The sequence below is a fragment of the Rhinoderma darwinii genome, chromosome 5 (assembly GCF_050947455.1).
Source record: "Rhinoderma darwinii isolate aRhiDar2 chromosome 5, aRhiDar2.hap1, whole genome shotgun sequence".
In the NCBI taxonomy this organism is placed as follows: domain Eukaryota; kingdom Metazoa; phylum Chordata; class Amphibia; order Anura; family Rhinodermatidae; genus Rhinoderma; species Rhinoderma darwinii.
This window is the reverse complement of record NC_134691.1, coordinates 323,595,832-323,623,067: the sequence shown is the minus strand read 5'-3', so window position 1 is coordinate 323,623,067 and position 27,236 is coordinate 323,595,832. Positions and strand designations below refer to the sequence as shown.

The 27,236-nt window shown below is 41.1% G+C and overlaps 1 protein-coding gene across 1 annotated transcript; it reads right to left on the bottom strand.

Moving 5' to 3' along the window:
- Window positions 1-476: 476 nt before the first annotated feature.
- On the bottom strand, window positions 477-27,236 carry C1QL3 (complement C1q like 3). Its single transcript, XM_075827601.1, has 2 exons — window positions 25,697-27,236; window positions 477-1,300 (listed from the first exon to the last, which is right to left on the bottom strand). The coding sequence occupies exons 1-2, from the start codon at window positions 26,288-26,290 to the stop codon at window positions 1,121-1,123; spliced, it is 774 nt and encodes a 257-aa protein (XP_075683716.1). The 5' UTR covers window positions 26,291-27,236; the 3' UTR covers window positions 477-1,120.

Here is a 27,236-nt window from a genome sequence, read left to right as displayed (position 1 = left end):
TGGATCCCAAATATCCTTAGTTAGTTATGATGTATCACACCATAACTGGGTAGTACAACTAGTTAGGACTATGGAAAAGCTGAGTGATAACCCCTGTGGGTGTTTTTTAGACAGGGATGTAGCTAGTAGTGGGGTTGGCGTGTCCTGTGCCCCGGGCTGCCAACAAGCCACCCTGCCTTCGCCAGGTTTTTATTTCACAGAAACATGGAGTAACTATAGGGGATGCACAGATTGCGGTCGCACTTGGTACCTGGAGCCCAATGGGGCCTAAAAGGTCCTACTGTCCCATAGACGTTCACCAGTAATATAAAAGACGCATCAGAGGGCACTGTGTTACGGCATTTGCATTGGGGCCCAAGAGGTTCAAATTACCCCTCAGGACTCAAGGACTGAGTAAATGAAATTCGGTAAATAATGCAATATATATATGTATATATATACTGTATATATAATATAATATTCGGCTATAAAATAAATACAATGTACTTTCAGAGTATTAAATATAAACTTTATATGAACAAGTGTAGATGCTTCTCATTTCTTCAATATATGCATTTAAAATATGATTAACAGAATATATAGTAGCTTCACAGTTTCATAATTTTTCCTCCCATCCGTCTCTCCAGCTCTTCTACCGTTACTAACCGTTGGCACCGATACCCAGAACCGGTACGTAAATAAAGGAGGACCACCCCGCGCCATAGCACTAATGGAGTCCAAGCATTACACTGGCAGGCAACTCACAAAGTCCAAAGCTGACACATGGGTATAACAGCAAGGATATAGGATATTGATACCATATATTTAGGGATATTTTTTGTCTTCTTTTTTTGCATATAAAATCGGTATTGTATAGGATTTCATTCACACAGGCACAGACAGGGAATTTCGGCTTTGGTGGTAAGGGATGTCACATCTGTGTAAATAGTACGACATATATGTATTATGTATAGGTTTTTGAGGTGTACAGATGTTAGTCAGGTAGCAGTGGATCTCCGTACTGTATAGGGTCCATAATAAGAAGTGTCTTTCCAGCACTATAGAGTCTGCAGCCCAAAAAATCTGCCACAACGGGGCTACATATGGGAAAATACAAGTCTTTGCCTTAAGCGAGGTATCCTCAGTCAGCGTAGATGATAAATCCAGAGAATGTGCTGTATTTGTTATTGTTACCGCCATGGGCTTTGCCGCCATCCAGTTTTATATATACTTCATCGCCAGGCTCTAGGTGTAGGACTACGCTGTTACTGGCATAGTCATAATTCTGGTCAGCATCCTGTGCAATTGCGCTTGCCCGGACCTGTGCAAGAGAAGTACAAGAATGAGTCATGTGTACACAGAAAGACAAAAGACTTGACATGGAAGTCATCTTTTCAGAAATTCAGAATCAGATTTATAGTTTACTAAATGAAGATGAACAGAAAATGCACATATTGCCCTTTAAAGAGGCTCTGTCACCAGATTTTGCAACCCCTATCTGCTATTGCAGCAGATAGACGCTGCAATGTAGATTACAGTAACGTTTTTATTTTTAAAAAACGAGCATTTTTGGCCAAGTTATGACCATTTTCGTATTTATGCAAATGAGGCTTGCAAAAGTACAACTGGGCGTGTTTAACGTAAAAGTACAACTGGGTGTGTATTATGTGCGAACATCGGGGCGTGTTTACTACTTTTACTAGCTGGGCGTTCTGATGAGAAGTATCATCCACTTCTCTTCAGAACGCCCAGCTTCTGGCAGTGCAGATCTGTGACGTCACTCACAGGTCCTGCATCGTGTCGGCACCAGAGGCTACAGATGATTCTGCAGCAGCATCGGACTTTATTAATTAGGACTTAAATAAAATGTTAAATAAAATAGAGTTTCTGTTATAAACAAAAGTTACAAATATCTAGAAAAATTTACAAAATAAACAATCTATACAATAAAGTTACAGTGTTATCTATATGAATCAACAAGATCTAAGGCAAAAACCAAACTTAATATCAATGAATATCAATAACAATTATAAATGTAAACATTACATAGTGCCAGTATTAGGAGAATGATCCTTGAAGGCCACCATACTCTTCTTCTCTATCGTAACTTTTATGTCTTACTCCCAGCCCTCGGGACACTGTATTATATGCCAGAGTATTAATAATGAGCCGTTTCTGAGGACTTTGCCCATCAGAAGCCCAAACACCTTTGCTCCTAAACATTCCCAAAGCCAAGGCATTCCCATACCTTAAAGCATACCCTCTCCCCCCTAAAACCACTAGATACAATGCATCCGGAACGTCTTCAGGCCCTTTACATTTTTTCACATTTTGTTATGTTGAGACCTTGTGCAAAAATAAAAACAAATTCAAGTTTTTCCCATCATTCTGCACGCAATACCCCATAATGAAAAAGTGAAAACAGAAATCTTAGTAATCTTTGCTAATTATTAAAAAGTCAAAACTAATATTATGTTTTAATCGCTCACGTGCCATATGCTAATGAGATGCAAAGTGTCTGCTGCTCAGGGCAGTGTCCTGGCTCCTCGGCTGTAAACCCTCCCCCTCTGCTCCTGTGTGACGGCCCTAGCGGATAGCACTTTATGACACAGGAGACCTGTAAAGCCGTCACAGGTGGTCAGGCAGCTGTACAGATGAGTGGTGGTGTCTATGTATAAATAAGGGAGGAACGGTATTCACAGAAGCACCACAGCCGCTTCTTTTTCCTGAAGGTCGGACCCCCACTCTATATTAGAAAAAAAATCCCCATTAAATGACAACTCTTATACATATTTTTTTAGAACCCTGCGTTGTGCCGTTCCTCTGTTATTCCATCTAGAATTGTATCAATAAATTGACAACTGGGTGTAACCATTCTCTTTGTCAAAGGGGTGTGTCCCTAAACTGTCCAATCAGTGCTGACAGAGTGAAAATGTGTCAGACTGTGCAGGGACACACCCCCACCTGGTAACACCCAATTGTCAATTTATTCATACATTTCTAGGAGGAATAACAGAGGAAAGGCACAACGTAGAGTTCTAAGAAAAGATGCTCCAGAATTGTTATTTTAAGGGGTATACAATAATTTGATAAAACAGACATGACTGGAGATGTGACAGGTCCTCTTTGAGGTATTTATCTGGGAATCCTTTGTTGTACTGTATCTGCGATCACTGCTTGATATTTTATATAAGAACACACCATTTCTTCAGCATGTTTCTTTAATACTCCAAATAGTTGCTAATAAAAACCCAAAAAGGGCACATTCCGGATGTGTCTCATGAAGCGCTGCTAGAACATACATTTAACAAGTAAAGTAATTAGGTTTGTTAAGTAAAGCGATTGAGATAAAAATCTAAACAACACGACCCTTTAATACTTAGAACTTCTGATAAAAGTATCATGATTCTGAGGCATTTTCAAAAAATATCTCATGTTGTGAGCGCACTTCAACTTTCCCGGCAGCGCACAAGTCAAAGTAATAGCCAAGATGTATCGTAACTTTAGCTTTCATCCCTCTGCGTGTATCCGGTGTTACCCACACGGCAAATGGAAGACTGTGCTCCGTAACTAGGTCACATTTCAGACATGTGCCTTTCATCGCTCCTGTCCGACATCAGCGGCTATAATCAATATGAAAGGAAATGCGCTCTAATACTACAGGTGGGCTCATGCATGCCGCTTTATTACCAATCTGTGTTGTACAGGTCTATGAGATATTAATCAACATCGTGAGGTTGTGGATTGGGGTTCCTCTTGGCATGTTGTCTCACAATGTTCTATTATCGTCACGACCATGGAATCCGCATAAAAAGTTCTCATCCGTTGATACTTAGTCTCCACTAGAATTGCACATGTAGTTCCGGGATATCACACAACCGTTTCCGTGGCTGCTCTAACAAGCAAAATGCTCCATATGTTGGACAAGTCCTAAGGTGGTCTGCTTTTTGGTCCGAGCGTTCAACCTAACAGGGTCTCTCTCTTTATTGAACCAGTCGCACGTGATCCTTACACTTCTGACCCACGATTTAACCCTCATATCACATATCTTTGGCAATAAAGCAGACCATAGCCTTATGGAAATCCCCAATTTTTTTATTTGCTGCTGTTAATATACGACTTGATAATTGTATGGTTAATGAGCGGCCGATCGGTATTCTGAACGATTCAGCCACTCGCTTCAAAAAAGTTTGGCGCCCTTAGATCTCCTTTGCTTAAACCGCCGTCCCTATCCTATCCATAACCTCCGGACTCCCGAGTTTCCCCAGGTGGGATGGGGCCAAATCCCTCTCCTCCAGCCCTATTTTTTTATTTATTTTTTTATTTCTTCTCTTTTCCTCTTCCTCCTTTTTTCTCCTTTACCCCACCCTGGTAGGACACCTTTGTCTTCCCCTTCTGACCACTTTGATCGCACCTGTTGTGATCCAGGATATAATGATTACATTTTTGTAATTTCTTTTTAAAATGATGTTCTGCCTCATGGGCCTCAGTTTTAGAGGTTTCCAACAATTTCATGCTTCATTTCCTCTAGACTTCTAGAATTGTTCTGCTTGTTGTCTTAATAGTCGCATCACTCGATGGAAACGCTCTGTATTATTTCAATTGTAACTATTATGATGTTGGAAATGTTTACTTGCACGAAAAGAATAAACATTTTGGAAAATAAAATCTTTGATTTCATTACGGATGTAGCCAAGTTTAACTTGACTCTGATAAATTTCTGCAGCAAGATATCACACAACAAAAGTCAAGATAAAGTTGGCTACATCCGTACTAGTAAAATACCACATGAACTGCGAGTCCATATTAAAGTGATGGGTAAAAACTGAATAGTGGGCCTGGTGTATTTATTCAATGATATAATTTTTATATATTATAATTACTTTTATATATTGAGAACATGAGGAGAGAATAGTCTGGACTACAACTCCTGCTGTGTATTGTACATTACATCTGGCACAGGGTATAAAATTCAAGCCCGTCTAGTGTCCCTCCTGTTATGCCCGCAGTAACTGACCACCGGCACGTCCCACTTGCCGGAAGCCGCGACCACAGGACTGTATTTTCATGTCGGCGTCTCCCTCCTCAGAGTCGCTGACACACATGGCTGCAGTGCTCTCCTGTGTCCTGTAGGGTGCGCATGCACTCAATCTCTGCCTTAAAGGGCCAGCGCGCGCACCTGTCTAAAGTTTCCCAACTAACCCAGTGACACCCTTGACTTTAAAAAGGGCTCTGCCCTTCCTCTCCTTGCCTGAGCATTGTTAGTCTTCCTGTGTTCGTCTATGAAAATGAAGAGATGAGGGAAAAAATGGAATCCAATCTTGGTACTGTACCTCTTCTAGAGCAATATATGCTTAGAGTGTTCTGATGGCGGAAACGCCATAGATACGACAAAATACTGCAGTTGCATTTAAATAGTCCAAGGGTTTATTAAAATGTTCAAATAGCAACGTTATGTTTTAGCCTGAGGAAGGGACGAGTCCGGTCCTGAAACGCGTTGCTATTTGAACATTTTAATAAACCCTTGGACTATTTAAACACAACAGCAGTATTTTGTCGTATCTGTCGGGTTTCCACCATCAGAACACTCCAAGCATACATTGCTCTAGAAGAGGTACAGCGCCAAGATTGGATTCCATTTTTTCCCTCATTCTCTTCAAGTCTCAACTGTATCCTGTTGGTTCCCGTCTGAATCCTAGACGGCAGTCCTCTCCATATCTATTGGCACTTCAGGCGGTGAGCAGCACATAAGCACCTATAATTGTCACTGAATTTGATTGGATGATGCAGTACTGGATGATGCACTATGTGCGCCGTGTACTTTTTATCTCTTTCTAAATAGTCGACTATGCAAATGGTCCCTTAATTCTATCCTGCTCCCCGTGTTCCCGTTTCCTGCTTCCCATGTCCTGTTGCTGCATTTTGTTCCTGTTCCTAAGCCTATTGTTGCAGTCGTGTGTGCCTCATCTGACACGTCTGATATCATCTGCCACGTCTGGTATCATCTGCCACCTCCTGTCATCTGCCACGCCAAGCATCACCTGTGCCACGTGTCTGCTACTCCGAGCATCTGCCTGAACATCCTCCCAGGTACTCTTGTTCGAGTGACTGTTATTGACTATTGTTTTGCCAGCTGCTTCTCCTACTACGGTGGAGCAGTCTAGTATACCCCACAGCCGTCACACCTCCGACATATTTCGCTACTTTAGCAGCGTCATTAGGAGATTGGGACACAACCGTCGATGTAGCAGCGAAACATGACTGTCCCAATTCTGTGACAGCATGCCCTGCCTTGTGTACACACTGCTTACGTCTTATCCCTTGAAGGAGAGAACAGGACAGTGACCAAGTTCTTCTTTTTGATCATGTGGTGAGGAACAGCCCTGCCAGGTTCACATCAATCATGTAAAAGGTGGGTGATGCCAACGTAAAAGATGGCCCTATATCTCGAGCCGCCCGACATTAGGCACAGGGGCTGCCTCTGTTGTATATATATTCTTGCAAGTTGGCATCCAGGTTAGGATTCCATTAATACAAACCACTACTGGTTTGTGCTAAAGTTGTCATGAAGGCGCCCTTCTCCGTTTTTCGGCTACATTTTATGAAGCCCGTCTTTGTAGACACCTTTTTTTTTTTTACTTATTTTCAGAATTCTACAAGTTTACTGTTACCAGAGAGCAGTGCATTATGGGAGGTCAGCAGATCAAATGTCTAACAGTGGGGACAAAGAAAATAGATGGCTCCAAGGACAACCAGAACCATTTTTAAAACATCAATGGATATGATTGGAGGAAATCATGACAAGTGGTAGAAATATGGTAACGTAAGGTTTAAGGCTAAATTCAATTTTAAAAACAGTTGAAAGTTGTCATCGTCCTCATCTATTTCATTACTCATTTGAAATTTATTTTGGAGTTGTATGAGATTTAACTGAATGGGGCAAAGGTGCAATACCAGACGGAGCCCACTGACACGAGTGGCGCTGCTTCTGGGGGAAAAAAAAGTACTTTTTCTAAACTCATACAACCCCTCAAAGTGGTGTATGTTTTTAAACTAATCTTACTTATCTATGAAGGGGAAATACATAGAGCAGGAAGAGCTGAGCAGATTGGTATATATAGTTTAATGGGAAAATATTCTGTAAAACTTTATATAATGAATCTTTTTCCACTAAACTATCTATCTGCTTAGCTCCTCCTCCTCTATAAAATGCTGCCGGCAAAAAGGACTCTATGTTCAACATAGCCTTTAATTTTCATGGAAAACTTAAGGCTATGGACACCCTTGCACTTTTTCATTGAAAATCTCTTCGAAATTGTTCCAGAAAGGTGTTTAGCTCGGAAATTTCAGCATGTAGCGATTGAAAAAAATTAATAAAATACCTTGTATGTAGCCCTAGACTAATGCATTCCTATGGCTTTATCTCTTACTACATAAAAGAAAGTCTAGGTCTAGCCCCATCCTTAAAGATAGCAGCAGGGAGAGAAGATTGTACACAGAGTGTGGAGAGGGGGGAAAGCTCAGGAGGGTGGAGAATCACACAGACTGTGTGCTACATTAGTGTCAGTGTAAGCATAGTAGAGAGGAGATTAACTGTATTAGAAGGGGATAGCAGTACAGGAATGAAGCTGTGCTGATACATGAGAGCTAGTGAAGGCAGCAGCAGCCAGGATACACAGTTCTCACATCCGGCATGTATTCCTGGGAGAGATACCTCCACTTAAGAAAAGTCTAAAACTAGGAGCAGGTTGCAAACTGCATATCAGGGGGTCTGAAAATGAATGAAGGAATGAAGATTGCAGCTGGAAACTTAGTGCAACTTTTTTAACTCTGGGCAACCCCTAACATATGTATAAATCGTTTTTTCCATGTCAAATGTGTCCATAGCCTTTAGGTGAAAACACGCAGTCTCCTTGTTGTACCATTAAAGGGGATTAAAGGGATTTTCCCATCAATGTAAGTTGATCCAGTTTCAAAGTTATTCTATTACTGGTACTTTATGTGTTTTCTTTGATAATCAATTCAGTTGCGTGGGTAACAGCTACCCGTAGCAATAGCTTTTGGTGGTCACGCATGTGTAGTAATCTTTCACAGTCCTCTGTCGGTGCTTACTGGCACCTCTCTGCATGAGTAGGCTTTACTATTATGTCCATTATACTCTGCTACTGCAAATCTGAGATGGGGAAATGTGGGTGGGACGTGATAACGCTGCGTCACCTCACTACACAAAGGGAAGTGCAACAAATTGTGGGAGAGCGGTACAATGCAGAGTACAATCTGGAAGTCTTCGCTTTGGATGTGGAGAAGAAAAATGCAAAGATGTGAGTTTTTTAGATACAAAAATCGACCTACTATTCAATAGGTTTGGTGGTCTTAGGATTTTAAGACCGGGGTCCCACATAGCGTAAACGCTTCGGAATTGAATTCTGTGCGGAAATTCCACAACATTTACAGTAGCAGCAAAGAGGATGGGATTTTGAAAATCTCATGTCCACGCTGTGTAAAAAAAACTCGGCAAAAACATTAATAAATTGACCAGCAGTGCAGAATTTAAATCCGCAGCACGTCAATTTATGCTGCGTTTCATTTGCTGTGGCGGATTTGCCCCATTAAATTCAATGGGAATGCAAAACATGCAACAGAAAGCCAAGTGTTGCGACTGCAGCGATACCACCGCAAAAATCGCAACATCGAAAAAAAAAATTATCCTTACCCAGAACTCCCTGCTTCCTCCTCCAGTCCGGCCTCCTGGGAGGACATTTAATCCCATGTGACTGCTGCAGCAAATTTACAGGCTGCAGCGGTCACATGTGCTGGAGCGTCATCCAGGGAGGCCAGGCGTCAAAGGAGGGACGCATCACCATGTCAACGGCCGCGGTAAGTATAAAAGTTTTTTTGTTTCTTTTCTACCGCTGCTTTCTGAAGAGCGGACGGAATGTGCTGCGGGTTTCCCAGACTGCATAGTTTTTACGCAACGTATCCGACCCGTGGGAACCCGTCCGTATGGATACTTTGGGTAATGGGAAAATGCCTTTAATGGCCGTGATGATGTTGCATTGTCGCCTCGCACTCAGTTCATATGGAAACCTATATGTCTACCAACAATTAAATCCCATAATGCTCTGCTGTCCTCCAGCTATTTTACAATGTTTCCAAACATCTATAATTTGGCTTTTCTTTATATGAATTAGCATAAGTGCAGACTCATCACTTGCACACTGCGGTCTGGTTCTGTCATCCTGTAATGATCATGAAGCGTCTAAAAAGCAGCGACGATGTGTCCGCCACGGTGTGGAGAATATGAAGCTTTGTTAAAGTGGTTTTATTTATTAGCCATTCTGCTCTTCGTGCATAATAATGGTCATTTTTTTTTCTTCATGACGCCTATTTACTTCACACTAAGAAAACAAAAGTTCTAATTTTGCTGCTTATAAGGTCATTACACAGCCCGGCAAAGGCTACAGATATCAGCAAAAAGCGTTATACCCCTCCGAGTAAAGACACGTTGTCTGCTATTAGTGGTACAAGACATCTGGGGAAATGTTTTTTTTATTATTTAGAAATAAATGTTATAAGGTAACAGAAGAGAAGTGATTTACCAGCAATTCTTAGTAATGCTACAAAAAAAATAAAAAAAAATCCTTAAAGGAACACTCCAGGTGAAACTGCTTAGTATGGGACATATTGCAGGGAGAGGATCTTTGTGTCATGCCCCGCCCCCTCAGATCCTGCACTAGGAATACAGCGTATTTGTTTTTGCACATGTAGTTAATTCCCTCAGGATTCCCAATACCATACATAGAATAAAGGTGACCATTATAGCCAACAGATTTAGAAGGATACGAACTATCAATCAGGCATTTACGTTCTATATCCAAGGCCGGCCTCATGGCAGTTGCACAGGGTGCAACACTTCTTACTAAGGAAGGGGGCGACACTGGTCCTGATGGGTTCTTTGGATCCTTGTGTTATGCACAGAGTGTCACACAGTGTATAAGTGCTGCCCGGTGCTCGGGTATATGCCCATGTTAAGGGCATTTCAGAGTTTAAAGGTGTTTTACACTATATAAGATTTATGGGCTATCCATAAGATGAGCCATAAATGTGATATATGTGGGGTTCCCAACTCCCAGTACCTCTAAAGCTCAGCTCAAAAAAAGGGTATGGAGCTTGTTGGAGCACCACAACCCCTTGCCTGCAGTACCAAACACAGCCACATGGACGAGAGCAGCACTGTGTCATGAACTTCCGTAAAGGAGCCTTGTCGTTCCAGCGTTGAGTTTGGTCTCCTACTTCTTGGAATACCTAGGGTTGAATCCTAAGAGATCACACATTGATAGCCTAAGGATAGGCCACCAATATTATCTCCTGTAAAACTTCTTTATATTTAAATAATTGTCTAGATTGATTTTTTATAAAATCCCATATAGTTTTATTTCCATTTTAGACATTTATAGCATATCCTGTGGACATGCCATGAATATCTGATAGAGGTGGGTCCTCTACAATGTATCAGTGCAGGTAAAGTGTATCAGGCTAGAATCCAGGCTGTTTAGTTTACACAGGGTTGCCTAGAGCAGATACAATTGTAGCAAACTCTCAGCTGGAAGAAGTTTTAGGCTTAGTTCAGATGTGGCAGATTTTTCAGTTCCTGATTTTGCTGCAGATTTGCCGCGGATTGCAAAGGGTGAAATACGCTGTCAATATCCGCAAGAATTGACATGGTGCGAATTTGAAAATCTGAATTCTGCAAGGCTTTTCAAAATGACTTCCACATGCATTGTACTGTAAATAGTCGCAGATTTTCAGTTCCGAATCCATACTGAAAAACTGAGAAAAATTGGCAACATGTGAACACAGCCTAAGGGCTTATTTACATGAACGTAGAAAACATCTGTGTGACTGCCATTAAAACAACGGCCATCACACGGACGCACGTATTTCAATGGGGCCGTTCACACGGACGTTTTTTCAACGGAGTGTGCGAAGGGTCCAATTGAAAAATAGAACATGTCTTATTTTCTTCCGTTTTCACAGATCCCTTGATAGACTCAAGTCTATGGGGACTCGTGAAAACGGGATCCACACATATGGAACTCGGACGTGAAAATCTGCCATCACTTCTCAGGATGGAAGGAGATTGTCGACCCTCGGTGAGTAAAGACAAGACGTGGTGAACACGTCTCCTTTCTCAAGTGGCCTTTGGAAATTAACATTTTACTTTACTAAGGGGAGTCCTCAGGTATAAACTGAAATAGGCCGGTCTAAAACAAACTGACTTGGGGTCTTGTGGTGAGGTCTAAAGATGTTCTCCAGCTCAAGACACACCGAGCAGCTTCATGGACTGAACTACTTCTTCCTCTATATCCTACAATATATCACAGAGGTAAGGTTGAGGATTGGAGCAATGAAGGGGTTCTCCGCTTTGGACAATCCCTACTTGTTAAAAAGTTCATTTGAGAATAAACTGATCTCACCATGGCACCCAGCGATCATCTGTAATCTTTGTGGGAAACCCGGCAGTGTTTAATTTCCCTGCAGTGCCACCACAGGGGAAACTAAGTATTACACAGTGCCCATACAGATAAGTGGGTTGTCTGTGTAATGCAGGACAGGACAGGTCCTCCAGAGCGAGAGACGCTCTTTGTAACCGCTCTCCACTCTGGCCGAGAGATGAGGATCCTGACTCCTGAGCAGAGGACCCCCACCCCTCTCTATTGTCAGAATTCCCTAATAGAGTCTATGCAAATAGGTTTTCTACACTGAACAAGACCTTTAATGATGGTGTCATGATACTGAGGCATGGAGAACCACCAAGATCTTTGAAATTTGGGACCCTATTAAGGTTTTGGGGTGGGACATTAAACTGAACTATCTTACCTTGAATGCTAGCAGTTATGAGCAAATGTTCTGTTGCTTCTCTTCTACAACCCAGGTGAGTCTGTAGTCTGCACTCTGCAGGTAGACTATTAGCAGCAGTCTATAGTTTAACAGATTTCAACAAGGCGGTGCAGACAGTATAGCCATTGTTATGGTTGGCATTACCATTCTATTGACTACTCCCAACCACCCTGAACTGACACTGGCACTGCGGCCTGGTAGTCACACCAAAAGCTCCCCCTAGTGGTGGCTGAAGGTATGGGGTTTAATAATTTTATGTCAATGTAGGGAATTTAGAGCATTGGATCAGAAAAACAGAGCACTGGCCCTACATTTCTGGCCACTCATTAACAAAATATGAAATGTGTTTTATTACCAGATTTCTGATCTAAGGTTCCTTGACCACATTCTACGTCAGACACATTGAAGGACGCCAGCATTACGGGATGTAAAGCACTGCAGTTGCTTTATTATGAAGCAATAGATTTGTGTTTTCTCCGTTTTCAGCATATTTATCTCCTGATATGAACATGTCCTGCAAACATCTGCAGTTCCTAAGGGATCTCTATCCATTCACCTACTCATGTACGGGGCTGTGCTGCTCCCATGCCTCCGCTGATCACTTTCCGTGTTGCAGAGACGTCTACATATACAATATATGGTTAGAAATGAGTTTTTCAGATACAGTGTACTCTTATTAAGTCATTTTTTTTTCTTAAAGGAGCATGTCACATTTTTTATATTGTTTTATTTTATATAATGTATAATAGATGTCATTGCAATACACATCAATGGACGTTTTCCATTGACATCTGTAAATAATATTTTTATAAACATCACATTCTGATGTCAGAACTTAACGATTTTACAGAGATAAGTGGTGCAACATAGGCGTTGCTTATCTCTTCCTGCAGAAGCAATCTGTCACAGATCACTTTTGCAGGATTTCCTGACATGTAGTGATCCACATCTCTCTTTAAAAGGGGTTCTTCAGCAGCTGCAGTGTGTATTATACAGTTCTGTATTCCTGCCGATGCAAAACAAGATAATGCACACCTTAGGCTTCGTTCACATTCGTGCCGGAACTCCGTTCATGGGTTCCTTCGCAGCTTTCCATCAGGAGAACCCATGAACGGAATCCAAACTGAAACAAACGGAAAACATAGGTTTCCACTGCATCACCAGTGATCTCAATGGTTACAGATCTGGTGCTAATGGTTTCCGTTTGTCACCATTGTGTAAGGGTTCTGTTATTTTGACGGAATCGATACCATAGTCGACTGCGCTATTCATTTCGTGAAGACGACGGAACCCTTACACAATGGTGACAAACTGAAACCATCACCACCGGATCCGTCACCATTGAAATCAATGGTGATGTAAACAGAAACCTATTTCAAACCGTTTCCATTTGGATTCCGTTCATGGGTTTCCCTGACGGAAAGCTCCAAATGAACCAGAGTCCCAACGCAGATGTGAACGAAGCCTTAGCTGCTTCAGAACAACATAATATACACCTCAGCTGCTGCAGAACATCATAATACACATCTCAGCTGCTGCAGAACATCATAATACACACCTCAGCTGCTGCAGAACATCGTAATACACATCTCAGCTGCTGCGGAACACCATAATACACACCTCAGCTGCTGCAGAACATCATAATATAGACCTCAACTGCTGCAGATCATAGGACAGATCACAGCTGCTGCAGAACATAATACACATCTCAGCTGCTGCAGAACTTCATAATACACACCTCAGCTGCGGTAGAACATCATAATACACATCTCAGCTGCTGCAGATCATAAGACAGATCTCAGCTGCTGCAGAACATAATACACATCTCAGCTGCTGCAGAACATCATAATACACATCTCAGTAGCTGCAGACCTTCTTTATGAAAAGGGTGTTTCAAATCAATCAACCAATGTTGGAAAGGATTTTCCCCTTCACAAAGCTGTGCTGCAGAGTTGTGTATTGTATAGATACAGATGAAATGACTTTTTTGGTCGCTGTGGTCTGACTGCCAGGACCGCGATCGATCCTGAAAAAGGGGCCGCTGCGCTGCTTTAGCTTTCTGTGATAGGAATAACCCTTTAATGTTCCCTCTACTTAGTACTGGATTTACATATCAGGAACATGTAGGCACAGCTCTAGCGTTAAATGTTTGTCTGCAGAAGATTGCGGTGCCCTCGTTATAACAACTAGTGCCCTCTGCAACCAAACCCGCCCTCCCCTCCGGTCGTCCACCTCTTATTCCGCCAGCACTATGATCAATTTTCCCTTTGCAGGTGTCTACCTCGGGCCGCCAATATGCACAGGACTACTGTGCGCCTATATGTAGATTCAGCCCTGTCTCTACTATAAAGTATAAGGGCATGGCCCCACATGGCGTATTTCTTCCGCAACTGTCCGCATCAATGCCGCACAGAATCTGCGTTGCAGATTCTGTGGCGGATCTGCCCAAAATGTGCAGTAAATTGATGCGGACTGGCCGTTGCGTATTGAGGTGAAAGTACTTCCCTTCTCTCTATCAGTGGAGGATAGAGAGAAGGGACAGCACTTTCCCTAGTGAAAGTAAAAGAAATTCATACTTACCGGCCGTTGTCTTGGTGACGCGTCCCTCTTTTTCGGCATCCAGCCCGACCTCCCTGGATGACGCGGCTGTCCATGTGACCGCTGCAGCCTGTGATTGGCCTGTGATTGGCCTGTGATTGGCTGCAGCCGTCACTTGGACTGAAACGTCATCCTGGGAAGCCGGACTGGAGAAAGAAGCAGGGAGTTCTCGGTAAGTATGAACTTCTATTTTTTTTACAGGTTGCTGTATATTGTGATCGGTAGTCATTGTCCAGGGGGCAGAAACAGTTACTGCCGATCACTTAACTCTTTCAGCACCCTGGACAGTGACTATTTACTGACGTCGCCTAGCAACGCTCCCATAATTACGGGTGCACACACGTAGTCACCCGTAATTACGGGAGCCCCATTGACTTCCTCAGTCTGGCTGTAGACCTAGAAATACACATAGGTCCAGCCAGAATGAAGAAATGTCATGTTAAAAAACCAATACGCTCCGCAGCACACATAACATCTGCATAACATCTGCGGACTTCATTGCGGAATTTTGAATCTCCATTGACTCAATGGAGAACTTCCGCAATGAGTCCGCAACCAGTCCGCCACACGTCCGCAACAGTCAGTGTATGCTGCGGACACCAAATTCCGCACCGCAGCCTATGCTCCGCAGCTGAATTTTCCACATCGTCTAAACTAACCCTACTAAAAAGAAGTGGAAGGCAATGGAGAAATGGGTCCGCTGCGGATTAACGAGGACCTGTCACTTCTTCTGACTTGTCTGTTTTAGTAAATACTTGCATTCCCCATAAAATAACAATTCTGGAACATCTTTTCTTATAACTCTACATTGTGCCATTCCTCTGTTATTCCTCCTATAAATTTATGAATAAATTGACAACTAGGTGTTACCAGTTGGGGGTGTGTCCCCACACATTCTGACACTGTCCAATCAGTAATGTCAGTGTGAGACTGTGTAGAGACACGCCCCCTTGACAGGAGGAATGGTAATAACAAGTTGTCAATTTATTCATACATTTTTAGGAGGAATAACAGAGGAATAGCACAAGGCAGAGAACTAAGAAAAGATGTTCCAGAATTGTTATTTCATGGGGAATACATATTTACTAAAAATAGACATGTCGGGAGAGGTGACGGGTTCTCTTTAAGTATCTTTTATATATTGCTATCTGGTGCTGAGAAAAGAAGGATGATAATAAGTGATAGTCAGTACATGTTTAATGCTTCACCACTGAGCTGTCATGTCACTGTTTCTGTTCCCTCTAATACAATTGTCATCTGAGGGCTGAGATCTTGGTCGCGATGCTGACTACAAAGACGCTTGTAACCACCAGATCACATAAATATTTATACAACCTGGTTGCCAAGTGCACCGACGGCATCTTATCTCATTGCCTTCAATCCTGTCTGCGCTGATAACTGCAGAACATATACATCTATATCGTTTTATATATTCCTGTGCAGTATTGTAGGCAACTATAAGAATTTTTTTTTAAAATGTTTGCAGTAATAGTGACCTACACTTTAAATACAGATTTAGCAGAGCTGTGTTTGTCATCTGGCACTAATGATCTGTTATTTTTTCATAGGTGTTAGGGTATGTGCACACACAATAATTACGTCCGTAATTGACGGATGTATTTCGGCCGCAAGTACCGGACCGAACACAGTGCAGGGAGCCGGGCTCCTAGCATCATACTTATGTATGATGCTAGGAGTCCCTGCCTCTCCGTGGAACTACAGTCCCGTACTGAAAACATGATTACAGTACGGGACAGTTGTCCTGCAGCGAGGCAGGGACTCCTAGCATCGTACATAAGTATGATGCTAGGAGCCCGGCTCCCTGCATTGTGTTCGGTCCGGTACTTGCGGCCGAAATACGTCCGTCAATTACGGACATAATTAGTGTGTGTGCACATACCCTTAATGCAAACCTACCACTCAAACTTTATTTAGAAACAAATCAAAGACTTAGCTCAGCTACATCTGTAGTTAGTTTTACATTGATTTGCTGTGATAATAGTTTAGACGCCTGATCAATTCTATTCATGCACTTTGTACACAATGAGCACCTATGACCAGTCATGAATATATTTGCTTCTACAAAAGTATCCAAAATTTTATTCCATATGGAATAATGTATAATTGTAGGAGTTGTCGAGTTTCTGCAAATTAATGTTATCTATTGTATAATTTAAAGTTATACATTATTTCAATACACTTTGTGTACTAATTCCTCAGGGTTTTCAAGATCTTTGCTTGTTGTTAGTCAGTAGGAACATTTATTGTTTACTTCCAGTGGATAAAACTCTGTCCATGGTCATGTGATGGACACACAGGTGCTGGGGTCGTTAGAAGACACAACTCTGGTACACATACTGTAACGATCCGTGCACCTCTGTGTCCATCATATGACCATGGACAGAATTGTAACCACTCGAAGCAAACAATGAATGTTCCTACAGAATAACAGCAAGCAGAGATCTTGCATACTGTGAGGAATTATACATAGAGACAGCATATAGCAGTGACTATTATTCTACACAGTGACAACATATAGCCATGATTATTATTCTGCATAGCGACAACATATAGCAACTATTATTTTACATAGCGACAACACATAGCAACAATTATTATTCTACAGAACAACAACACATAGCAACAATTATTATTCTACAGAGCAACAACACATAGCAACAATTATTATTCTACATAGCGACGACACATAGCAACAATTATTATTCTACATAGCGACGACACATAGCAACAATTATTACTCTACATAGCGACGACACATAGCAACAATTATTATTCTACATAGCGACGACACATAGCAACAATTATTATTCTGCATAGCGACGACACAAAGCAACAATTATTACTCTACATAGCGACGACACATAGCAACAATTATTATTCTACATAGCGACGACACAGCAACAATTATTATTGTGCATAGTGACGACACATAGCAACAATTATTATTCTACATAGCGACGACACATAGCGACGACACATAGCAACAATTATTATTCTACATAGCGACAACACATAGCAACAATTAGTATTCTGCATAGCGACGACACATAGCAACAATTATTCTACATAGCGACAACACATATCAACAATTATTCTGCATAGCGATGACACATAGCAACAATTATTATTCTACGTAGCGATAAGACATAGCAACATTATTCTACATGGTGATTACATAAAGCAACAATTATTATTTTATGTAGCAACGACATATAGCAACGGTTATTATTCTACATAGTGACAACCCATAGCAACAATTATTCTGCATAGCGACGACACATAGCAACAATTATTATTCTATGTAGCGATAAGACATAGCAACATTATTCTACATAGTGACGACATATAGCAACAATTATTATTCTACATAGCGACGACATATAGCAACGATTATTCTACAAAGCGACGACATATAGTGACAATTATTATACATAGTGATAACTTATAGCAACGATTCATTTTATACAGAGCAGCAACATATAGTAGTGATTACTATTTTACATAGCGATCACATATAGCAGTGATTATTATTCTACGTAGTAACAATATATAGGAATGATTATTATTTTACGTAGTGACGCTATATAGCAACAATTATTCTAAATAGTGGCGACATATAGCAGTGATTATTGTTCTACACTTCCGACAACATAAAGTAGTGATTATTATTTTACATAGCGACGACATATAGCAGTAATTATGATTCTACATAGTGACGACATATGGTAGCAATATATTCTGCTGCTGTGTACAGAGAACGCTTTCTCATTGGTCTTTGTCCCCAGTGGGGTGTGGGAATAACCCAGAGAAAACATAAAAAACATACAAACTCCATGCAATGAAGTTATCAATGGATTCTTTCTTGGCGCCATACATATGGTTCTGGTGAAAACAATGGCTCCTTAATAATTCTCCAACTTATTTTGTGTAACCCATTGTATCACATAGGACTGCAGCTAAACCTACCATGTTATCATGATGTACACATTATTCGCAGCCCGAATTAGTTAAATGACAAATTCAGCTCTGCTACATTCAAAATAAGCCAGAAAAAAAGCAGATACCTAGAAAATAGACTAGGGAAGGAGGACTGTATGAGACTGATCCTAAAAGGCTAATGTCTTTGAGAAATAAACAATTTTTCTCCAAAAGATTGTAGCATAAACTGCTGTAAGCCTAAACACATCTGCTATTCGAAGACAGAATGATCGCAGGCACAGATTTTGCGAGTGTCTTGATGGCTGCTTGTGTATACAGATGCAGCAATGACCAGTTTTTTAGCTGCAGCAGTACCAAATTTGTCTGGTGTAGTAGTGCTGAGTTTGTCTGGTGTAGTAGTTCTGTGTTTGTCAGATGTAACAGTGTTGATTTTGTCATTTAGCACACGTCATCAAGAGATTAGACTGTGTTATCTGTGGATTTACATAGGACTGTAGGTACACCTACTTATTTATGATACAGAAATAAACAGAAACATACAAACCAGTTTAATGACAAATTCAGCTCTGCTACATCTGTAGTAATTATTGTGCTATAGTGAGATTCAACTAGGTGACCCCTTCATTGCTCCTTCATTATTCAAGCCGTTCACCCTCCTCCCAGCCCCCTGAGTGCTATTGAGAGAGTCCCAGAGCAAAGCGGTATGATGTGCCCATGTTGTACCAGCTATTACGCATCCTCAGCTCTGCTGACTCCTCCTCCCTGGCACCTGACATACAGCAATTTAATGCCGGCTGTAATGTGTAATTCTATAGTCTCATTATGTATTTCAGTATAAATGACTGTGTGCAGTTACTACACCTCAGAGTCCGGCTACATTCACACAATAGCTGGTAGCCTTATATATAGCCACATATACAGTTCTATATAACATACACATCATGTTCATGACCTCACACTCTATATGGGAAGTACGGTATATAGAAATACTAATAGAAATATCAGAATTATAGTGTATCTGATCTCCATATCTCCTCTTATACAGCCGTCTTATGCCCCGCTCCCAATGTGTACACAATAGCCTTTATTTTTTTGTGTTTTCCGGCCCTATTGTGCTGAAAAAAAAGATGCAAATTTAGGCGCGCAGCTGTTTTGCGCCAAAATTTTCAACTTTTAGGACTCTTACGACGTTCCGTGCAATTTTTGAAAAAAGAGTGTGGCTTTAAAGGCAGCGGGGGACCACAGTCTGACAAAAACGGTAGCTGAACACCTACAAACATGCTGTGTAAAAAGAAGGCGCAGGTCACCACTTGAGCCATTTTTGGAGCTGTTTTTCATTGTGTCAATAGAAAAACAGCTCCAAAAACACCTACAAAAATAGTTTTCAGCTTCAAAAACGGCTGAAAATCAGAGGCTCTTTTCTTTGAAAAGAGCTCCGTAATTTTCAGCCATTTTTACTTGTGCGTGTGAACATGCCCTAATGCTACGGGCTACGGGCTACTGACATTCACACAGAGCAATTTTGTTGCAGTTTTTGAACACACAACCAGGAGAGGATTAAAAAAAAAAAGAGAAGATATAGAATCTTTCCTATAAACTATTCCTCCCTTTACTCTCTGACTTAAAGAGGCTCTGTTACCAGAATATAAATGGCCTGTCTCCAACATAATGTGATCGGCGCTGTAATGTAGATAACAGCAGTGGTTTTTATTTTGAAAAACGATCATTTTTTAGCAAGTTATGAGCGATTTTAGCTTTATGCTAATTATGCTTAATAGACAACTGGGCGTTTTTTTACTTTTTACCAACTGGGCGTAGCACAGAGGAGTGTATGACGCTGACCAATCAGTGACCAATCAGCGTCATGCACTTCTCTCCATTCATGCCCACTTGTTTCACTGCACAGAATGATCTCGCGAGATCACGTTCTGACGGGCCTTCCTCCCACAGGTTCTTCATCGGAGCTATGGAAGAGTCAACAGACATCGCCTCCAGCCGCTGCAGATTCGGATAAACATCCTGGCACGGCTGGAGGCGATATCTGTTGACTCTTCCATGGCTCCGGTGAAGAACCTGTGGGAGGAAGTCCCGTCAGAGAGTGATCTCGCGAGATCATGCTGTGCAGTGAAACAAGTGGGCATGAATGTAGAGAAGTGTATGACGCTGATTGGTCACTGATTGGTCAGCGTCATACACTCCTCTGTGCAACGCCCACTTTGTAAATACTTAAAAAAACAAAAACAGTTGGTCATTAAGAAACTAATTAGCATAAATCTAAAATTGCTCATAACTTTCTTAAAAATTATCGTTTTTCAGAATAAAAACCACTGTTATCTACATTACAGCGCCAGTCACATTATTTAGGAGATAGGGCACTTAGAATCTGGTGACAGAGCCTCTTTAAATTAAAAAATACATTAAAAAAAAGAAATGCACCAAAACTGCATTGTGTGAATAAGGCCTAAGACTGACGGAAGAAAACCCCAATCTTAGAACATATAAGACAAAGAATTTTATGTTTAGCCCCATGGCTGCACTTACAGTATATTGGTAAGAGAATATATATATGACTTTATACGTTTATAAAGTCACTTAGGAAAGATCAGGAGAATCTATTGGTACTACAGCTGACTTATCGTGGGCCGCTGGTTGGGTATTCCTGATAAAGATGCTGGAAACGGAGTTCCACAATCAATAATAAATAAAAAGTGTCGCAAATACATAGACATGATATATGAGATTGATAAATATATACACTGAATAGATCATGATAGATAGATAGATATGAGATAGATAGATAGATAGATAGATAGATAGATAGATAGATAGATAGATAGATAGATAGATAGATAGATAGATAGATAGATAGATAGATAGATAGATAGATAGATGATAGATAGATAGATAGATAGATAGATAGATAGATAGATAGATAGATAGATAGATAGATAGATAGATAGATAGAGGTTCATTATGTATACAGACGTACAGAGATAAAGACACCGATAAACTAAAATGTTTCTAGATTTATATTGAGAGATAAATGTAATAATTAATCCATTTCAAATCTAGATAGATAGATACATATGAGATAGATAGATAGATAGATAGATAGATAGATAGATAGATAGATAGATAGATAGATAGATAGATAGATAGATAGATAGATAGATACATATGAGATAGATCTATCTATCTATCTATCTATCTATCTCATATCTATCTATCTCATATCTATCTATCTATCTATCTATCTATCTATCTATCTATCTATCTATCTATCTATCTATCTCATATCTATCTATCTATCTATCTATCTATCTATCTCTATCTATCTAGATTTGAAATGGATTAATTATTACATTTATCTCTCAATATAAATCTAGAAACATTTTAGTTTATCGGTGTCTTTATCTCTGTACGTCTGTATACATAATGAACCTCAGTCTTACATACTTACAAGACAATTCCCTCACACAGTCAGGGGCCTGGAAACGCTGAGGGCTGTTTGTCATTAATATTAGTAGGAGTATAATGTTGCTGTGTTATCATTGTGTACTGTGAGCAAACAATACTGACACAGCACGCGCACAACCCATGTTATATAGGCAAGACCATAGGACATGGCTGAATTCATACAGATCACATTTATATAGAATGTTCATGTGCTAAAAAAAATAATATCCTTAAATAGACAGAATTATACATTAATATATATATATATATATATATATATATATATATATATAGCAGAACTAAATGTATCTATTAACAATTTATATTGTGCATAGAGATAAAATAATGACTGATTACCATCAACCATATGGAAAAAAAACAAATAACACTCCAATGCCACATGACAAACTCAGTACTCCTATGTCTGTGTTTAGATAGAGATAATGGATAGATATAAGACAGATGGATGAATGCATAGATAGTCAGACAGACAAATGATAGATAGATAGATAGATAGATAGATAGATAGATAGATAGATAGATAGATAGATAGATAGATAGATAGATAGATAGATAGATAGATAGATAGACAGACCATGTATAGCAGAGCTGAATTTTTCATTCAGTGATTTCTATTGTGCACTAAGTTTTGATTATGATTTACCTGAAGTCATATAAAAAAGCACAAATACTGCAAAAAATTATTTGATGCCACATGACAAACTCAGCCCTGCTATATATGTGTAGATGTAGAGGTAATAGATAAATATTAGATAGATAGATAGATAGATAGATAGATAGATAGATAGATAGATAGATAGATAGATAGATAGATAGATAGATAGATAGAATAGATTTGAACAATATACACAGTTAATATTAAAGCCTTACTCCTTCCAAAACCTAAAATCAGACAGTCGTGACTGCAGTTACCCCATTATATAAACACCCCCTTCCCTCAATTTTACACAAGCAAACAGTCTGAGATGTGGGGGGTCGTTTGGCTTCGTCCTCTTACTGGAGTCTGGTGATATTTTTACCTCTGCAGCGTTATGTAATCTGAACTGCAGTTAAAAATTAAAATCACCAGAGACCCCCCAACAAAAAAAAACCAATATTTCTGCTTCCAGGACTCTTGTGAGCGCGATAAGAAGGAGGGGGGATGGGATATTAGGGTTAACTGCAGTCACCCAATGTTCAGATTATGAGCAGAGGCTGGCTTTAAGTCTATTGAGGTATAGATGAAGCAGAGTGGAATGTGTATAGGACACTATCTGGTCCACTTCTCAAATCTATTGAAATTCTGCTTTTACTGTTAATACACAATATCAATTTGTCTGACTATTCCACCTCTCAGAGAGATAAATTGCCCTCCTGTCTCTTCTGAGGAAGCTAACGGGAGCTTATAAATGGTCGGTAGACATGGCAGATAGCAGAGATCAATCTTCTACCATGGAATTACTTACCCAAAACAAGGTGACCTCAAAGACAGAAGCACTTGAGTCACACAATAAAACGTGTTTACAGATAACTTCACATCTCTAAACTTTTTTTAATAACATTTTGTAAGTTTTTGATAAAACTTTGTGTATGGCCAATAAGCCAAGGACCCCCTATCAATTACCAAACTTCACCATAGCGATCGTGTTCTGGGTTTGAAAACAGAATATGAATGGGATGGCAAGACATGAAATGGTTAACACAGAACTGCTCAGGTTTGCGCTCTGGAAATGATAGAGTTAAAAATTCCCAACCCTGTAGACAGGTAAAGCTGCTGCTGATCTGGTTGGCATCATTAGAATACTACTTTAACTCTTTTAATTCCAGCTTACATTGGCACCAACATATTCTGCAGCGCTGTACAGAAAAATAAATTGCTCATATTGGTCCAGTAGCTGTCAGGGCATGCTGGGAATTGTAGTGTTGCAACAGCAGGAGTGCCACAGGTTGGGGACCACTACTCTCACGGTATTCTTCTATTTTCAATGAGGCTAAAAACTTAGCAGGTTGTGGAACTACAAGTACTATATTGATGGACTTGTGGTTGCATAACCAAAGGCTGTCAGAGTATGCTGGGAGTTGTAGTATCACCACAGCTGGAGAGCCAAAGGTTGGAAATTACTATGCTAGAATCAATTAACCTATTAATGTACACCTGGAATGAAGGGTCAACTGGAGGAAATCCACACAATCACATGGAGAACATACAAGCTCCTGGTGCCCATGATTGGATATGAACTCTTTGCCTGCAGCTGTCAGGGCATACTGGGAGTTGTAGTTTCAGCAGAGAGCTACTATGCTAGAATCAAGGGTATCGAATCAACCTATCAGTGTGTTCCTGAAATGAGTAGGAATCAGAGAAATTGGAGGAAACTCACAAAATCAGGTGGAGAACATACAAACTCCATGCAGAAGTGGCCCCTGGTTGGATATGAACTCTTTGCCTGCAGCTGTCAGGGCATACTGAGAGTTGTAGTTTCAGCAGAGAGCTACTATGCTAGAGAGTCAAAGGTAACAAATTAACCTATCAGTGGGATCCTGAACTGGAGAACCTGGAGGAAACTCATAAAATCACATGGAGAACATCCAAACTCCATGTAGAAGTTGCTCCTGGTTGGATATGAGGCCCCGATGTCATTATTCAAGTGTCATTAACTGGAGAAAGCATTTGTAGAATTGTCTACATGATTGAAAGAACTTTGTGGACTGTGTGAATACAATGTGGACAAAACGTTATAAAATGACAGCAAGTTACATAAAGGCCAAGCTGCAAATAATACAAAAGATGATGTAACCTGATAATTAGGACTATTATATAAAGTGCATTATGGTAGAGTGAATATGGAGCATACCCTCTAAGCCTCTGTTATGTCACATGCTGAACACCTATCTCCATTGGATTCAGTTGATAATGTAATCGACACAGATATAGCAGAGCTGAGTTTGTCACTGAACCCTTTTTTAATGATAACTTTGGAGGTTTAAGTGCTGTCCTATAACACAGTGATATCTCCATGAGTTCCAACCCTAGCTCTGCTACATCTGTAGGATATATTGTCCATCTTTTATGCAGGTATTGCTTTATTTGAAGCTCTATGTTACATTTTCTTATATTCTTCTAAGCAGATGATTTATATAAATTTGATCTTTTTCCAGTGGTCAGTGCTAAATCCTAAAATTAAAGACTATAATAGAAGCTTTTGCAGTTGCCCGCAGGCTACATGGAAGTATTGAAGTATTGGAAACACCAGAAATAATAATTATTCCTTAGATAAGGTTCTTCTATGGAAACTCATCTAGAAAGAACAACTTTTACTTCTGACCTATCAGCAATGACACTGAGGAGACTGAGGGACTTCCATAGCAATAGGGACTGGATTACTGATTACCTGATGGGGTTTGACAGAAATGTACTATTTGTTCACACATCAAATGAATAAAACTACAGCAGAGGTCTCCAACCTGTGGTCCCTTTTAGCTGTTGCAAAACTGCAACTCCCAGAGCATGCTGAGAGTTGTAGTTTTGCAACAATTGGAAAGCCACAGGTTGGACACAGCTGTTCTACAGGATGACTTAAGCCCAGCATAAAATCTAAGCAGGTTGTGGAACTACAAGTACCAAAGTGATGCTTGACAGGTCATAGGTGGACTTGAGTATCCAGAACTGTTTGAGTAGACCTATGTTCATAACTTTTTTTTTTTCTAGATTAACCCATTACATGTATCCAAACTGTTCCCCGATGTTTACCCTTAGACAGTATATCAAGACCCAAATCCCACCCGTGGGTCTCCTCTGTCTCACCTGGTTGTTCTTGCAGAGATCTGCCCACATGCTGGTGCCATCTCCACCCCTCATCAGGACGTGGTAGGTGAAGAAATAAATGCCAGGGATGGAGCAGGTGAATTTGCCGGTAGTTGGATCGTAATGATTGCCCAAGTTGGTGACCACATCGTCAAACTTAAGCAGCTCGTACCCCTCATGCTGCCTCTTGAGCCCGGCATAGAAAGCGATCTTGGGCACAGTGCTGTAGGTAGCGGCGCTAATAGCCCCAGCAGCGTTCAGCCCCGGAGCTCCGGGAGGACCAGGGAGACCAGGTCTCCCCGGCTCCCCTTTATCTCCCGGCGGCCCGATCGGTCCAGGTGGTCCTGGTTCTCCCGGAGGTCCCCTAGGACCAGCCTTTCCGGGCCGCCCAGATTCCCCTTTGGGTCCCTGGATGAAGGTGGGTAAGGACTGTACAAGGCGATGATCCCGCACCGTCTCTGCAGTAGCAGTACTGGGGGGCTTGGTCCCATAGGGGTCGCAGACCATGTGGCAGGTGCCCAGCATCTCGTAGTGAGCTGATGTCCCAGCTGAGTTCACAAGAACCGGGATAAGAATTACCAACAGCAGCACCATGACCACCCCAAGGGCTCCGGCGGCCACCAGCCGCTTCCTGGCCACCAGCCGGCTCAGAGCTGGCCGTTCCTCCTGCCTGCTTTTTGACGAAATCTTGAAGCCTTTCTAAGCCCCAACAATAGATAAAAAAAATAAGATGGACCCACAAAGTGACCAAAGGAGGTCTACAGAGGAGCAGCCTGTGCCCGAGAAGGTCCTGGAGCTCTCCAAGGTGCTGAACCTCCACTGCCTCCTGCCTCTAGACCTCCTCAGCTCTGGACTCCACTTCTCTTGTCCAACTTTGTCGTCTCTTTTCTGTGTGGTCTCTAGTGGGTTTCCAAGAAGGGCAGTCTCTTCTCACCTTGTCTACAGGACAGTCTCCTGGGTTGTCTAGGTCGTAATTAGAGTTAATGCACTCTATTCAGCAATGTCTCACCGTTAGAAGAATGAGAAAATAAGCTGAGGTAAGGCTATGGTGAGACTTCTCCCACCTCCAAGAACCAGAACCCCACGTGTAGTCCTTCACAGATCTGCACCTCCCAGTTGCTGCTGCTTCTTCTTCTTCTTCTTTAGATTATTAATTGTCATTGACTTTCCCTTTTTTTTTTTTTGCAAACTCTGCCAGTTGCAATGAACTTTCCTGCTGCTCTTTGAGGTAGTTCTCTGATGTTCTTCTTGAGGAGGTGACCACAGCTGATCTGAGCTGGAAGGGGGGTCTTCTGCAGATTGATGATGAGGGTGGAACCCTTAGCTCATCGCCCACTCCAGTATTAAGCATATCAATGCCTGGCAGCAATGCACAGGGCTTTCCTATAATCCTCACATTCATACACAGCTCAGAGAACCAGGCAGTGGTGTCTGGATCCAACACCTGTAGATCAAAAGCCTGGCAGCCCCTGTGCCCAAATCCAGGGAGATCGCTTTCCTTCATATCTGCTCCTTTGAGATCTGCTAGCATTATGAATGC